The 18,479-nt window shown below is 41.5% G+C and overlaps 1 protein-coding gene across 7 annotated transcripts in view; it reads right to left on the bottom strand.

Moving 5' to 3' along the window:
* LOC113657015 (sialoadhesin-like) overlaps positions 1–18,479 on the bottom strand; it is a 230,996-nt gene that overhangs the window by 151,901 nt on the left and 60,616 nt on the right. For all 7 annotated transcript variants that reach the window (XM_047812245.1, XM_047812238.1, XM_047812253.1 and 4 more), the window contains one exon: positions 4,460–4,729. In XM_047812245.1, the coding sequence (XP_047668201.1) occupies positions 4,460–4,729 (270 nt within the window). The remainder of the gene's footprint in view (positions 1–4,459; positions 4,730–18,479) is intronic.

Genomic DNA, 18,479 nt, shown 5'->3' with positions numbered 1-18,479 from the left:
GTACACCAGCAGGGCCTGAATGCTCGCTAGCAGGTTCGGCGGCGAATCCACGCACGCCAGCTTGTGCCAGAAGGACGAGGCGGCGAGGTTGTTGATGACCAGCGTTCACCCCCTGTAGGACATCCTTGGGACCAGCCTCTTCCACCTGCTCAGTCTGCCTTTCACATGCTCTACAGTGCCTTCCCAGTTTTTATTTAAAAACTCATCATTCCCCAGGTAGACACCCAAATATTTAAAACCACCTCTTTTCCACACTAAGCCTCCCGGTAGTGTAGGTTGCCCACCGCCCCACTCGCCAACTAAAATGGCTTCACTCTTTCCCCAGTTGACCTTAGCTGAAGATAAAATCTGAAAGTCTTAAAATATGATTTAAAACACTGACATCCTTCTGTGAGTTTACCATGACTAATAGGTCATCTGCATATGCTGAGAGGCATAGTCAAGCCTTGCTGTGTGGAATGTAAAAACCAGATAAATGAGATCTCAGAGGTTCAATTACAAGAGTGTACAGCATACCTGACATAGAACAGCCTTGTCTAATACCTCTGTACACCCTAAAAGGGGCACATAAACCACCGTTAACCTTCAGCACACTCTCAATATCACTGTACAACACTTTGATCACAGCTATGAAACCTGAGTTGAACCCGAAGGTTTCCAGCACCTTCTACAAATATTCATGCTCGACCCAGTCAAATGCCTTTTTCTGATCTAGAGAAATCAGACTAGTCTTTAAGCCCAATTGTCTGGAGACGTCCAAAATGTCACAAACTAAAAGTACATTGTCGAATATATACCTATCAGGCACACAGTACGTCTGGTCCTAGTGAATTATCTGCTCCATTACCTTAGTCAGCCTCGAGGCTAATGCTTTTGAGAGCCGCTTACAGTCAGTGCACAATAGCGACACCGGGCGCCAGTTCCTCAGATCCATCAGGTCTCCCTTTTTTGGCAGTAGTGTCAGGACGGCCCTCCTGCAGCTCAAGGGGAGTCTACCTCCCCTCACACTGTCCCTTAGGATATCCAGCATGTCCTGCCCTATGACTGCCCAGAATGCCTTGTAGAACTCAACAGGGAGACCGTCTATACCTGGCGCCCGTCCATTCTGCATCCCCTGGAGAGCCTTGTGAAGCTCCTCCAGTGTCAGTTCTTTGTCCAGCTCCCTGGCTGCTTGCTCAGAGAGCTTTGGAAGTTCCACCAAGAAACTCTCTTCCACCAACTGTGCCCCTGACCGCTCACTGCGGTATAGCTTCGAGTAGAAGCTTACTGTCTGCTTGCGAATTTCAGTGGGCTCCGATGAGAGGTCCCCTGAATCTGTTCGCAAAGCATGTATGTACCCTTTCTGTCCATTCTTTTGCTCTAAACTGAAAAAGAACTGAGATGGAGCATCCTTCTCATTCATGCTTTTAAAGCGTGAGCGGACCAGCGCCCCCTGTGCTGTGATGTCTAACATTTCATTCATATTTTTTTACTCAAGTGCTTCAATATGCCCTCGATTTCCTGTAGCCTCCAAACGCTGGAGTTCCACTATTTCTATCTCCAGAGCTTTCAGAGATCTAACAATGTCTCTTGTGACTCCCAGGCTTTACATTCTTTTTACTGATTGTACAGTGTACCATACTATGGTCAGAGATGCCTACTGGAACAAAAAACACTTTGTAAAAAGGGTAAGTTGATGCCACGTTTACTGTCTCTGTTTTTTATTGAGATTTCTCCATACTGTATAGCAACCAACTCATGGGTCTCCATAATCTCCATCAGGCGTTTACGGGATGCTGCATGAGGTTCTATGTGGTTCCGATCCAAAATATCTGCAGTACAGTTAAAAACAACAGCCAAAATTAAAACATCAGCAGTGTTGCAGCTAGCAATCACGTTGCTAAGCTTATCTAAGAAAACCATTCTCTCCACTGCATTGGTGGGACTAAAACCTCATTCTAAAAACTCAACTAAAACCTCATTCTCATAAAACGTTTTCACTTTTAAAAGCCTCCCATTCAAAATCGCTTCAACTGAATAAGAACAGGGAATAAAATTGCGAGTAAAAAGCAAGGCAACCCCACCACTGAGTGTTGTGCTGTGGCTTAAAATGGCCAACCCATCCCACTCCTTCACCCAATCAGCAGCATTACTGACATCACTGTGGGTTTCCTGAAGCATGACAACATCAATGCGCTTCTGTTTTAACAGTTCGTATAGCTTTACTTTCTTGTGTTCTCTTGCTCCATTAATATTTAGACTCGCCACATTGATTCCAGTCATTAAGAAAAATAAAATTGATAAATACAATAGAGGGTAAGAACCTCTCTAGTATAAAAAACACCACACATACTATTAATCATCATCAGAGTTTTCCTTATTCACTTTAGTGATCAGTTTCTTTAAATGAAAGATTTCTACATCCATAAATGCTCCTTCCTTTCTAAAATGTTTTACATCGTGTAGAAACTGCTTACAATCAGAGAAAAACTCCTCTATTGCCACATTCTGCCATTTAGTGTTTTTTTAAAAAAATCTTTAATGTCCTCAGCGCTGTAGACAACATTTATCTGTTCCTCCTGGGAATCAACGTTTAACACAGAGTCTGACACAGAGTCATTACTATCTGACTCCCTTTGCTCTGCCTTCGTCTCTTTTTTTGCCTGTTTCTTTCCTTGTCCCTTACCTTTCTTTTTCCTTTTTGTTGGTACTTTAAACGTGGGCTCATCCACCATCTACACGTGTCCCCGCGTCCCCCTGCACTGGTGTAGTGGCCGGTGTTTCCAGGCGGTTGCTCTGCACCTCTGTGCCTGCCTCTGCCAGCGCAGACAGCTCCAGCACTGCACCAGAAGCCACTGGGCTGTTCTCAGTTGGGCCCGCCCTTTCTCGGTCTGGTTCGGCCGAGCATGGCTTCACCGTGGCTGGTTCAGCCGAGAGGGGTTTCTCTGGTGTTACTTCAGCTACAGTGGGCTCTTGAGATGCAGGCTGGGGTTGGGGATCACTCACCATTTCGGCTGGTGCAGCAGCAGCTCTGGGGCCCTCAGCAGCCTGCCGAACTGTAGCCGCAGGGGGAACGACCACAGCAGGCTCAGCTGCATCCTGCCCCGGTCGCTCAGAAACACCGGGGACACTCTGTCTCTCAGGACAGGCCCGAACAAGATGCCCAGTCTTACCACATTTAAAGCATTTAATATCGACATCAGAAGAAACGTATATATTGTAATCAAACCCCTCAATTCTGAATTTAAAAACAGCATTTAACTCTTCAACACCTTCCTTAAGAATCATAAAAGCCACTCTTCTAAAAGACAGCAGATGTTTAGCCAGTGAGGACTTACATCCAAGGGGGATTCGCTTAATGGGGGAGACCATTCGCCCGTACCTAGTCAACTCTTTACCAATCATTTCATCAGTTATAAAAACAGGGACATTAGACAGAACTACTTTTTTGGCAGGAGAACTGAGGGCAGAAACTAATTTAAGCTCATCATTAATCACGATGCCAGTCTGAGTCAGCTTTCTAACCCTATCAACATCATTCAGAAAGACAATGGTTGCACTGTTCATTCTAGAGGCAGTGACAATATTCTCGTGCGCCTTTCGCACAACTTCGCGTTCGGATCCGCCATTGCCATGCTGCTCCGACAGGCTACTCACACACGCTACTCACACACACTCACACACTCTCACACAAGTAATTATGATTTTTCTGAGATGTTTAAAACCTACAAAATCACCATTAATTTATTTATATATTCTACATGAGTGAATTTAACCCCAATGATGTGTGGAAAATTTAAATCAGTGGTTCTCAAAGTGGTTTACAGACTTGTGTTTTCCTGAATTTCCAAGCCTTTATTTTGGGGAATGTTACTCCAGATCTTTTACAGTAATGAGCCTAAGATTTGATATGTGGATTATTTGTAGAGTGGGATTAATGAATTGTCAATGGAATGTTGGTTACTTACCTCACCCACAGAACAACAGCAATGACCAATATAAGTAAAGCCATAGCGAGTCCAGAGACCACGTATTTCACAGCACTGCTATCTGTATCAGTTAGCAACAATCCACATGTTAAACAATAGCTGAAACATGGTCTTGAATGGAGAAAAGAAAAAGTAATGTATGATCCCACCAAACAAAACATTGCATACTTGTGAGAAACGAGTACCTGATGTATCTGGCCAGTCTGATGAATTGGATGATCCAAATCCATTCCTTGCTGTACAGTAATGAAATCCATCTGCTCTTTGAGCATAAATTTAAACTGGTACCATTTCTGATCAATTTCACTCCTTCTTTTGTTTTCCTGTACCATGTGTAAGAGCTGTTGGGGTTGGAGTCACTTGTGCACAACAGAGTGACCATATCACCAGACACGGATGGAATGACGGTCACAGATAGGTTTCGTGGTGGGTCTGATTAGAAATTGTGGTTGATTAAAAATTTAACAAAAATAAATAAAAACAATACCTACAGAACACATCCAGGTGTGTTGCTGTAGAGTCTTGGTGTCCCAGCTGGTTGTGAGCAGTGCAGTAGTACAGTCCTGTGTGCTGGGAGCTGATGTTACTGATGCTGTAATTCTGGCCTGTTATCAGCAGTGTGTCTGCAGCTGAACTCTGTTTAAACCAGGAGTAGGTGAGAACAGGAGGGTTTGCATCACTGCTACAGCTCAGAGTCACTGAATCCCCCTCCACTGTGTCTCCAGAGGAAAGAACCACTGCTCTGGTGTTTTTAGGGGAATCTGAACAGAAATAAAACACCTGAATCAGCTGCTGTGTGTTCAGGATCAGTGTTTGATAGAGATGTAGGACTCTGAATGAGGAGAGTAAAATCCACACTCACACATTGGAGGAGAGAGGAGTCTGTCATGGCCTTCAACAGCACAGCTGTAACTGACCGCACCACCGACTGCAGCTACAGAGCAGGAGGCAGATTTACACTCAGACACATGCTGTCCGTTCTTGTACCAGATGTAAGTGAGTTTGTTAGACAGAGTGCAGGTGGTGATGCAGCTCAGATCGATTTACTGTAACCTTCAGATCTGCAATCAATTAGAATGGATTTGTGTTATTTTCTAATGTAGAATATGTGTAACTCTTTACCTATAAGAACAAAAAAAGTATCTCATGCAGCATTACCTGTGATAGACAGAGAGACTCCAGGTTCTCTGGTGTCTTTTAATTTATGATCATCAGTGTAGAATCTGAACCTGTATGTTTGAGCGTCTCTCTCTCTCAGGTTAGTGATTCTCATACTACAGTCATTCTGGTAGCTCTGTGTGTACTGCACTCGGCCATGATACTCCCCATCCTCTCTCACATCCTCAGGCTCATTATGAACATTTTTAAAGAACCACACTGATTTTTTCACTGTGTGACCTGCAGGATATTTATAAGAGCAGGAAATATCAACTGATGTGTTTTTTAGAGCACACACATGTTCAGCAGTGTACGTCACACCCCAACACTGTTTACCCAGTACACCTGAAACACACAAAGACAGTATGTGTATAAATTAATGCTATTATGGTAGAAAAAAGATAAATCCATCAAACTCCAGCGTTGCTCAGTTGCATATTTTGATTGGAGACCAAAGTTGTTTTGGCTAAAAAGTGGCAGCTAATATGATGTAATAACATACAGAGTTAGTTATCTAGTAATATAGAATCTTGAGCATGTGTGTATACTGTATGATGACTGTGTTTTTGACAAGTAAAATTTTATCACTATGCTCAACAATAAAGTGATGACTGATGAAATCACTGCCTAGTAAAATTTGTTCCTGCATCAGACAGCTCATACCTCAGCTGATAAAGAAGCTCACCAGCAACAGCGCAGCGCAACGTGTTATTTTTAAGAGCTTACAAGCTGAGTATTTAGCAGAGTAGGAAGTCATGTCCATGTTTTTCTCTGTTTTCTAGAAAGCACTTTTCACTTCTATACATGAGGCAGATATGAACAAAAAACTACCAGGCTGCACACAAAATCTGTGTGTCCATCCCTGAGATAATTATAGGTACAGGGTACAGGGTAGATACAGTGTACTTATTAAACACTACCACTGAATACATCAGAGGTTTTCATATAGTTTGGGTCAATTTAAGTGTTAAAAATAAAAATAGTAAAAGTATAAATAATAATTAACCATTAAATTAACTCCTTTATGACTCTTGATTTGCTCATTATATTTATTTACCACTTTAAATAAAACCAAACAAATAAAACAAACAAAAACTTGATTTGTAAAGTTTGTTGCGACAAACTTTGATGATGGTTTGACGAAGCAAGTAAAAGGCAAGGCCTGTGCTTCTCGGAGGCGAGTGGACATAAGGGTCGGTGTTACTTTTGGAGGCAAGTGGACAGAAAACCTGTGAAAGCTAGTGGACCGCCAGGCGAGCTGATAAGAGCATGTGCCGTCATCCGAATACCCATGACGCAAATACCCTCATTGTCCGGAGTGTTTTAATATGTCACATGTCAATGTTGTAGAAATTTTTTTGATTTTGCTTATTTTGGAGGCGGTGCTGCCGTGAGCAGAATACACGTGAGACATGTTGCTTATTTTGGGGCAGGGCTGCACGTGACGTCGGGTGCCAATACATTTGCAAAAAAGTGGCTACTGAGGATTTGGACATTTCATGTGAATACCGCAGTCATGATGGGATTCTATTTATTATTATACTGCATAGAACAGTACATGCATTTCTTAATGTTTAATGAATAATAGTGTAACGAAGAGTCATAAGGCTTCTGATCCATTTGCAGCTTTTAATAATGACAAACTCGTAGTCGTACAGGCAAGGGCAGGGCAGGTAAACACAATGTCAGAGAGCAGGCAGAAATCAGAAACGGTAAGACGGGCAGAAGGTCAGGGCAGGCAGCAAACAATCAATAAGGAGAACACAGAAACAGAAACCGAAACCAAAACAGAGGAAACACAGGAATTGCTCAGAATGATTGCCGGAACAGATCAAGACTTCGCACTGGTGTCAAGTTCACGCTCAATTTTTATAGGAAGTGGCTGATGAGGAACAGGTGGCGGTGTAATCAGTGTCAGTGGTGGATTCTGGGAGGTGTAGTCCGGGAGAGCTTTAGTATTCTGGAGACGCTTCTCGGTGTTGGTGTTCAGTGGGCATGGACGGTGCACTGACCGTGACAAATAGATAGATTCCCCATTCAAATTAGTGGGAGTTTTTGGAATATTCGATCGTCGGTAACGGGAAAACCGAAGGTTCCGTCAGTACCCCGAATTAAACATTTGTCCGGAGTAAGGTCCTAAAGATGCTGGCCAGGTTTGGTGTAAATCACCCAAAAACCTGTCGAGTTATAAATCTCCAAAGTTTATAATGGGAGTCTGTGGGGAAAAAAGGCCACTTTCATCTTCCGTACCGGGAATGCCGGATCATTTACAAAAAAGTAACAGCAACAAACTTCAGATCAGGGTCTACGACATATTCGAATTTGTGCATGTGGCTGAAAGCTCTAGGCGGAGTAGCAATTAATTCAAAGTTGGCTAAGAAACATAACTGCAGTAGCATAACAGAATGTTGGCTTCTACAAAGACAACATAACAAGCAAAAATAAAAAACGCACAAAAGTTAAACCCGTGGACCTGGGGGTCACTTACTATTGAAAATTATGAGAATCATTGCAAGAGAGCTTATTTAAATTTATATTTGTGCACATCGTTGGTTGGATGCTGAAGGATAGATTTACTCAAACCCAGACACCTTACAGGAGTAGCTGCCTTCATTATAGTGACTGGTGGAGTCAAATATAATAGAGGCATCCTTTATGTACTCGATATTATGTTCATTCCTGTACCAGTATAAACGGAGTGTGTTGAGTCTGCAGGTGGAGCTACAGGTCACTTTCACTTCTCTCTGTCCTACAGTGTTAGGATCCACCTTCACCTGCAAGTCTACACACAATTATGGACAAAATCACTGTAAATACATACTACATATTACACAATAACGTGTGTGTGTGTGTGTGTGTGTGTGTGTGTGTGTGTGTGTGTGTGTGTGTGTGTGTGTGTGTGTGTGTGTGTGTGTTACCTGTTACATTCAGATACTTTCAGGAGATTGTAAAGTAATATAGAAATGCTTATAGAAGCTTACCTGCCATAAACATGAGAATTAGCACTAGTGAAAAGTGCATTTTTTTAATCAGCATGGCTGCATCACCCCTTAAAAAGAGATTAGATTTAGTAGTAAGTATGCACATTAATACAATGATACTTTTTCTATAATCATATCAATAAAATAATAAAACAGATTCTTTCTTCATTCAGAAATGTAGACAGAAAATTGTTCTCTTTGGCTCCGAGTGTATAGGCGCAGTATAAAACCCTGTTTGTATCTGAATGGGTGATATATGAATTATATTGGGTGATTATATAAATTACCACAAAACGATATTTCCAACAATAAAACCATTCACAGTATTTATGAGGAGAAAGGCTTAACATTTGAATAATTATTACCTATTAAAAATGAGGCACAAAAAGGAAAAGTAAGGTTTTTAAAATCCATTAAAAAATATACAATACTAATTGTTAATTGCTAAACAATTTCAGATCATTTGAGCATGACATAATGTATAGATAAAATAAAGTTCAACCAGTTTTACTGTGGAATTTTTAATAAACTCTCTTCACAATCACCATATCTTGTGCCAGGAAGGGCAAGTGAGGATCTAATTGCAGTTGAAACATTTATTAATCAAAAATAAGAAACAGGTAAACAGACAGGCAGGCAGGCAAAACTAGGCAGAACACAGAGCTAACGGGAAACATTAAACAACGACTAGCACCAGGGAAGTGAACAAACAGTGTAGATATTACAGACAGGAAACAGCAGGGCAAACCACAGACAGACTCTTTACAACTTTTAGTCTCTTCAAAATGACCTACTCTATGCTCACAATAAAGATGAGCCAATTCTACTCTGGAATTGTTCCTGTTCAAATTTACCACATCTGTCAGTACAATTGCGCCAATGGGCAAAATTTAATCCATCATAGAAAGAAAAGTTTCAAATGTTAGTTGACAAACCCATCTCAGGTCACTTCAAAATGACTTAATCTATGTTCAGAATAAATATCAGGCAAATCTACTGTGGAATTTTTTAATAATTCCTATTCAAAGTCATCATATATAGTATAATTGTCCCAGGAGGCACAAGTACAAGGCAATGAAATGCAGTTAATTCATTAATTAATTATAAAATTTTAAAATGTTAGTTGATAAAACTCTCACTTCATAATGATCGACTCTATGCTCACAACAAATATCAGGCAGTTTTACTGTAAAAAAGGTCATTTTTATTCAAATTACAATGTCTGTAATCCATTTATAAAAATATTATTTGTCACATACATAAACATACACAATATGACATGTAGTGAAATGTGTTTTATGACCGTTCCTTATTTTAGTGAAGTAGAAGTATAAGGAAAAATTGTAATATGGTAAGGATTTAAACATAGATACAATAAAAATAAATAAAAATAAAAATAGACCTTTACAATACAGATCTATGGTACATCATCCTGAAGTGATGTGAGATGGTTTTATTAACTAACATTTTGATTTTTGTTTATTTTATAATGGATTCAAATGGCACAATTATATTGCAAGATGTGGTGACTTTGAATAGGAATTATTTAAACATTCCACAGTAAAATTGGCTGATCTTTAATTAGAGCCTGGTGTTGATCATTATGAAGTGATCTGAGTGAGATTTATCAACTAACATTTTAAAATTTTAATTTTATGATGGATTAAATATGCCCTCCGGTGCAATAATGTTGCCAGATATAGTGATTCTAAAGAGGGATTATTCCAAAATTAAAGTAAATTTTCTCTATACATGCTGCTCAAATGATCTGAAATTGTTTATCAACTAACAAGTAGGATTGTATATTTTATAATGGATTTTAAGAATCCATTTTACATTTTCTTTGTGTACCCCAGATGTATGCAATAATATGTAATATTTTCATTCTGTCATGCATTTATTACAAAAATATCATTTTGTAGCACAGAACAGACCTATTACTTTCAATTTAAAGACACAAAATGAGAATGGTGCAAATCACTTTTTACTTAAAGGACCTGTATATTTATAGTGAATTCAGACCTCTTTTTTTCTTACTTCTATGATTTTTTCTTCTACTTATAACTTCCTTTACTTTCTATATATATGTTTCTTCTCTGAATCCAAGTTCCCTTTCTTTTTAACCCTGAAAACAACTCAGAGTAGTTTAGTGTGGCTGTCTATAAGACACAACTTCACAACGTCAGGTATTCGCTATAGGCTTATAAAGAAGCGAGGCCAGGTACAGCACCTGTAGGCTGATGACCTGTGCGAGGGCGTTACTAAGCTGATTACCTGCCCTACACCTACTCTGGGGTTAAATGACTTAATTTGTCATCATTTCAAAGAGCTATCACTATTTGAACTCATTATATTATTTTGACCCATAACAGATAAACTGTTGGAATAATAACATACATTGTGGTTACCTTAACTGTTAATTATTCGGGAAAACCTGAGATGGCATAATGAAGAGTCTTTGATAAGTTACTAAACTCAGTGATAAATCATCACACTTCCTTAGCTGTATTCTATAACGTCTAACAGTAAGTGAGCTGAAAGGATGTGTGACGTTAAAATTTGAAGTAAAAATTACACATTTGGTGAAATATAGACCTCATATCTTGAAATAATGAGTCAAAATAACAAGCTGTGAAGGCAAAAATAACGAGCGAGCATTTTTCAAAACTTTTTCACGACCTCTGTGCTATTAGTAAACATACACGCATCAAATGAAACAACCATCACGTTTTCAGTTCCACAATACTGTTTAAACTGGCAACTTTAACAGTATATTAATGTACCACATAATGAATAAAGTACAAAAAGTATGTAAAATGCTGACCTTTCTTCCAGAAAGCTCTCGTCTGTTACGTTGTTTGCGCTGAAATGGAAAGCAGATTCACTTGCTTCCTTCCTCATTTACTTGAATAATTAGAGTAGTTTGTTTCATGAGAAGTCAAGTGTACGCTCGCAGAAGCCCTTCATGTCAGCCGACAAACCAGGAACACTAGTGGTTATAAACCCTTTTTTCAATATGTGTCATCAGGCATAAAGACAACCCTTTTTATTTTGGTGGCAGACTTAACTAAAGTAAACATTATTAAACATAACTTAATTTATGGACATCTATGGTTTGATTTCTTTGCATGTGTGGATTGAATGGGTTGTTACCAACATCTGGTGAAAATTTCATGTCAATAGCACCTTTAGAAATAAATTTACTGAGAAAAATGATGACGTGTTCAATACTTATTTTACCCGCTGTATGTAAATCACTGTACACGAATAATCATAAACACAGTCTGGGGTTATAAATACACAGAGCCGATCCTGACATCCCTGGGGCCCTAAGCAAAATTCTGCTAAAGCACCCTCCTACCTGACCTGTGAGCCATGTAAACCATTTGCCACACATTCACACTTGACAGCATCTCCTCTACTAACAAATTTCAGCATAACACCTGTAAGTTATAGATAACTACTATTATTCATTTTATAAGCTGCACAAGGCCCCACTTAAACTGACTCCCTCAGATTCCTCTTTATCCATTTTCAAATATAAAATACTATTTATAATATGACTTGGCTCTTGTAATATTCAACTAGTGAGTATGCAATAGCAGATATCAGAAATTATTTTTACTAGTGTAAAATGTAATTCCTGATATCAGAAATATGGTTACTACTAGAAATCACTAGAAAGTAATATTTACATTTTAAATATTGAAAACTGAATTCTTGATATCAAAAATCCCTATCATGTGAATGTATTGACCTGGCATTATAATAATAATAATAATAATAATAATAATAATAATAATAATAATAATAATACATTTTATTTAAAGGTGCCTTTCTGAACACTCAAGGTCACCGTACAAAAGAAGAAGAAAAACAACAACAAAAAATATAGTTATAAAATACTTACATAGAAATACAAATTGGACCAACATTACAAATCATGATGTAAAATAAGCTAAACTAAACAGATGAGTTTTAAGCTGAGATTTAAATGATGAAAGATGATGAAATCAATATTACGGAGCTCAGATGGAAGTGAGTTCCAGAGCTGAGGTGCAGAGTAACTGAAAGCTCTGTTCCCCATCGTTACAAGACGGACAGAGGGAACAATGAAATGAGTGGAAGAAGAAGACCTAAGTGTAATGTGTCTGTCTGTGTTTTCCCCTTGTTTCTGTCTGCCGTCTCTCCCTGATGTTAATTGTTGACCCCGCCCACCTATCTGTTACCATGGACACTAATTACATTCATTCTCTTCCCCAGGTGTTTTGTCTTAGTCCTTGTCTGTCTCTGTTTTGTGATTGGTTCTCGTTCACCATATATACTCTGTCTGTTCACTTCAATGTTGTTGGTCGTTGTTGGTGTGTGCATGTCCATGTTCCCGTTTCCTGTTTGTTCCGCGTTGCCTGCCTGTTTGTGTTTTGTTTAGTAAAAACCTCTAAACTGCATTTGGATCCTCACTCGTCTTTGTCTCACCGTGTCACCTCGTGACAGAACGACCAACCCCACATGGATCCAGCAGAAATCCTGTTTTGTCTTCGTCAGGAGGACGCCCCAGTTGAGGAATACACGGAGGTATTCTTGGACCTGTGCAACGAGGTCAACTTCGATGAGAAGGCGCTCAAAGACGTTTTTAAGCACGGACTAAGGGAGATCCTGCGGTATTTGATGCCGTCTACCAGAGAAATAAAGACATTCTCGGAGTTCGTCAACTTGGCGTTGCTCCTGGACGGGTCCACGCTGAGCGTGAGTACTGTAGAGACGGAAGCCGGCCGTAAGTATTTTTTGGGGGGGGGCAGCAAGCATCGGGATCCGTGGGCCACAGAGTGGAATCAGCCACGGACGCCCGAATGCTCCACAGTGCCTCCGCCCAGACCAGTCCCGTGCACATCCGTGATTGAGCCAGTTCCCATGGCTACCGTATCGGCGAGCTCGGCTGAGGTCCGTGCTAACCGGCTGGTCTCCAAACTGGCGGATACCCCGATGAGGTCGGCTCGGGCGGCCGGCATCCCTAAGCCGCCAGCTGGACCAGCCGGGTTGCCGGAACCAGCCGGGTCGCCGGAACCGACCGGGTCGACGGAACCTGCCGGGTCGATGGAACCTGCCGAACCGACCGGGTCGACGGAACCTGCCGAACCGACCGGGTCGACGGAACCGACCGGGTCGACGGAACCTGCCGAACCGACCGGGTCGACGGAACCGACCGGGTCGAAGGAACCGACCGGGTCGAAGGAACCTGCCGAACCGTCCGGGTCGACGGAACCGACCGGGTCGATGGAACCTGTCGTACCGACCGGGTCGATGGAACCGACCGGGTCGACGGAACCTGCCGAACCGACTGGGTCGACGGAACCGACCGGGTCGATGGAACCTGCTGAACCGACCGGGTCGATGGAACCGACCGGGTCGACGGAACCTGCAGGGTCGACGGAACCTGCAGGGTCGACAGAACCTGCCAAACCGACCGGGTCGACGGAACCTGCTGAACCGACAGGGTCGACGGAACCTGCAGGGTCGACAGAACCAGCCGAATCGGCCGGGTCGACCGAAATGACTGTCAGAGGACGCGGTCGACATCATGACACCCAAACTACCTGAACTCTCTGCCTGGCCTGAACCTATGCATGTTTCTGTTTTCCTGTGTTTTGCTTCGCTGGACTTGCCAGCCCTTCTACCTCCTGTCCCTGTTCATAGGCCCAAAGCACCACCCTGGCTGCCAACTCCGTTCCGGTCTCTGGCTCCGCCTCCAGCACCACCCTGGTCCCCGGTCCTGCTCTGGTCTCTGGCACAGCCTCCAGCACCACCCTGGTCTCTGGTCCTGCTCTGGTCTCTGGCTCCGCCTCCAGCACCGCCCTGGTCGCCGGTCCTGCTCTGGTCTCTGGCTCCGCCTCCAGCACCACCCTGGTCTCTGGTCCTGCTCTGGCCTCCGGCTCCGCCTCCAGCACCACCCTGGTCCCCGGTCCTGCTCTGGTCTCTGGCTCCTCCTCCAGCACCACCCTGGTCTCCGGTCCTGCTCTGGTCTCTGGCTCTGCCTCCGGCACCACAATGGCCTCCTGCTCTGCCGGCGCCGCCCTGGCCTCCTGCTCTGCCGGCGCCGCCCTGGCCTCCTGCTCTGCCGGCGCCGCCCTGGCCTCCTGCTCTGCCGGCGCTGCCCTGGCCTCCGGCCAGGCCTCTGGCCTCCGGCCTCCGGCTCGGCTGGCGCCACCCTGGCCTCCTGCTCGGCGGGCGCCACCACTACACGAACCCGACCCGCCCTCCCACCCTGGTTGCGCCTTCGCTCCACCCGCCTGAACTGGGTTTTGTGGACTTGGGAGCGTCTGGAAGCCGCTCGTAAGGGGGGGGGGGCTCTGTAATGTGTCTGTCTGTGTTTTCCCCTTGTTTCTGTCTGCCGTCTCTCCCTGATGTTAATTGTTGACCCCGCCCACCTATCTGTTACCATGGACACTAATTACATTCATTCTCTTCCCCAGGTGTTTTGTCTTAGTCCTTGTCTGTCTCTGTTTTGTGATTGGTTCTCGTTCACCATATATACTCTGTCTGTTCACTTCAATGTTGTTGGTCGTTGTTGGTGTGTGCATGTCCATGTTCCCGTTTCCTGTTTGTTCCGCGTTGCCTGCCTGTTTGTTTGTGTTTTGTTTAGTAAAAACCTCTAAACTGCATTTGGATCCTCACTCGTCTTTGTCTCACCGTGTCACCTCGTGACACTAAGAGTGAGAGTAGGTTTTGGAGTATGAAGAAGATCAAGAAGATATGAAGGTGCAAGATTGTGGATAGCTTTAAATGTTAGAAGAAGAATTTTATACTTGATACGAAAATTAATGGGAAGCCAGTGTAGCTGTTCCAGAACAGGTGTAATATGATGGATAGAGGGAGTACGAGTGATAATACGGGCAGAAGAATTTTGAACGAGTTGCAGCTTATGAAGGGTTTTGTGAGGAAGCCCAATAAGAAGAGAATTACAGTAGTCAAGCCGGGAGGTTACTAGACTGTGAATAAGAGTGGTGGTAGATTGAGTGGTGAGAAAGGAACGAAGCCTATTGATATTTCGAAGGTGAAAGTATGCAGCTCGAGTAACATTATTTACATGTGACATAAAAGAAAGGGTACTATCAAAGATGACACCAAGACTCTTAACCTGAGATGATGCCCATTCCAATGTAAATCCAATGGTTTCCATATTGCATTAACGTTGTTGTAACCTTGATTGAGGGACAATAAACATTGTCATTTAGGAGTGCTATCACGCTACTTTTTGTACTGGTCCCCACACAGATGTTGCTGCTGGAAAGCACGATTGCGTGCGCATACGAACGCATGTTCACGCATTTATCGAGCTGCCGTTTACAAACACTGTTGCCCTTGGGCGTTTATTCATGCGAATGTTCACTTAACAGCGAGGCTGCGGGAGGCGGGGCCTTGCGTAATAATTAAACATTCTTAACACAAAAGTCTTTCCATAGTAAAGTTTAGTTACATTTTTTTATTTTTTTATTTTTTTATTTTTTTACATTTTTTAAACTCAACCTGAACAAACTCTTACATAAATACACAGTTTTATTCACACCATGAACGGTACGAAGTCTGAAAGGTCAGAAATGGCATTTGTATGTTTTACCCAATAAAACTAATAATACAAGTGACTGTGCAGGAACATCAACATTGAGAATAATCCACACGGAATAAGGAGCAGTACGAGGAAGAAACATCATGGGTACTGATTAACTGATAGTGTCAGAGACGCTAAGAGTCAAGTGTCTGGAGAAATAAGGTGATGATGTTGTTAAAGAAAGCCACAAATAACACACAAACCCAAGATGGAATTATTTCCAAACGTGGTGTAATGCTACAGCATCTGTCATGTCCCAGCACATAACAGGATAAAAATAGTGCCTTTGCATATTCCAGACCATGTCATGGGGCCCTGCGCTGAAATCAGGGCAAAAGATATTGAATGAAAGTAATGAGGCATCCAGTTCTATGGTCTGATGAACGTCTGATGAACGTCTTCTGTTTGGAAATATCCACTAGAGGGCGGTGATGGTCAGATTTTCTAATCTCAGACAAACAGTATTAACTTTTGTGGCACAACCTCATTTAGGCAAAAATTGTTGTATAAATGTATGTAAGTACTTTTTTTTTATAAACCTCCATTTTGCTTGTATATACGGCTGCAAGTTCACTAATAACAAACAATATAATCGTACAAATGGTAAAAACAAACAATCAAAATAAAAGTCTCCCAATACATTAAATTATAAAAGAAGCATTTTCAAATAACACAGAATTTCATATAAAAAAGACTTCGGTTTAATCTGAGATAATAAAAAAAGATCTCATTTTTAAATGTAAAAATTCACTTACATAAATTACAATTCATTAATACATTATTTTTTGGTAATATCTGGACCTTATTTTAACACAAGAAATTAGCTGGAGACGATGAAGTTTCTGGTCTGTTTAGACTCTCCTTATTCTTAGGATTTCAGGTTGTTGTAGATTTCTTCCTTCCTGCAATTTAAAAAAAAATGCAGACATTTTCATTTGTGAAGAGACAAATTTGAAGGAATTTTTTTTTCTCTAAAAATAAAAACTGCATCATTCTCACATTTGGCACAGATTCTGAACCAAATTTATACACAGCAACCTTTTTTGCATTTAGCGACACACACACACACACACACACACACACACACACACACACACACACACACACACACACACACACACACACACACACACACACACACACACACACACACACACACACACACACCCCAAAGGGAGCTAACTGCACAAAAAGGGAAGAAAATGGGGAAAGAACATTTCTCAGAGGCAGAAATTTTTTTTTAACTCATGTCTACATCAGTACAACAAACTTCATTTACTTACATAACCTGGAAAAACCAACATTTTTAAAATGGCAAACGGAACAACAAATGCACCAATAAGTTGAGTTTTGTATATCAGCATTTATTTAGGCTTATTTTAAACTCCTGTTTTTATTGGCCCTAAGTCATAGATTTGTTTCTTTCTGCTTTTGTTAATTTTTGTCATAAACACTAATTAGACTTTGTAGAATTATGAATGAGGCCCGTTGTTATAGAAAACCATTTCTGACCGACCCATTTTTTTCTTTAGAATATCCACACACATTGTATACAGTGTTTATTTTTTTTTTTTACTGAAAACTGGCATTAGCTAAAAGTCAAAAAGACGGTAATGAGTTTACTGGGATTTCTGGAATAAACTGCAACTGTGCCTGTGAAGTGTATTTTTTCCCCCAAGAGAAAGTGGAAAGAAATCAGAAGGTGTGACATCATCAGTCATTGTCGTTTGCATCACCTACCGATCAGCTCGTGATTTGATGAGGTTCACCATGGCATATTCTACTTCCTCTTCCTGGTTGAGAGCCTTTGGCAGTTGAACGGTTGAGTAGAGAGGCACTTCCTGTGTGTGGGTCGGCTGGAAAAAAACGCTGGAGTACTGAACCATGTCCTGATCTTCTGGGGAGACTGTTTGTGTGGGGTCAGAGGTCATGGCTGAGACATTACCATATACAGGAGCAGAGTCAATCTGTGAGAGAGAGAGAGAGAGAGAGAGAGAGAGAGAGAGAGAGAGAGAGAGAGAGAGAGAGAGAGAGAGAGTTAAATCTGCTTTGACTTTTTTGAGGAACAAATTGACTGATTCACTAAAACTCACGTTGCAGTTCTCCTCACTCCTGACTGTGGGTGCTGGTGCTTTTGCTCTTCTCCTGTTTGAATATGTGCCATAAAACCTACAACATCACCATTAATTTATTTATATATTCTACATGAGTGAATTTAACTCCAATGTTGTGTGGAAAAATTAAATCACTGGTTCTCAAAGTGGTGTACATGGACTTGTGTTTTCCTGAATTTCCAAGCCTTTATTTTGGGGAATGTTACTCCAGATCTTTTTCAGTAATGAGCCTAAGATTTGATATGTGGATTATTTGTAGAGTGGGATTAATGAATTGTCAATGGAATGTTGGGTACTTACCTCACCCACAGAATGACAGCAATGACCAATATAACCAAAACAATAGCGAGTCCAGAGACCACGTATTTCACAGCACTGCTATCTGTATCTGTTAGCAACAATCCACATGTTAAACAATAGCTGAAACATGGTCTTGAATGGAGAAAAGGAAAAGTAATGTATGATCCCACCAAACAAAACATTGCATACTTGTGAGAAACGAGTACCTGATGTATCTGCCCATTCTGATGAATTGGATGATCCAAATCCATTCCTTGCTGTACAGTAGTGAAATCCATCTGCTCTTGAGGATAAAGTTAAACTGGTACCATTTCCGATAAATTTCACACCTTCTTTTGTTTTCCTGTACCAT

This window comes from Tachysurus fulvidraco, chromosome 1 (assembly GCF_022655615.1).
Source record: "Tachysurus fulvidraco isolate hzauxx_2018 chromosome 1, HZAU_PFXX_2.0, whole genome shotgun sequence".
In the NCBI taxonomy this organism is placed as follows: Eukaryota; Metazoa; Chordata; class Actinopteri; order Siluriformes; family Bagridae; genus Tachysurus; species Tachysurus fulvidraco.
The sequence above is the reverse complement of the archived record's forward strand: the minus strand, read 5'-3'. Positions and strand labels throughout refer to the sequence as shown.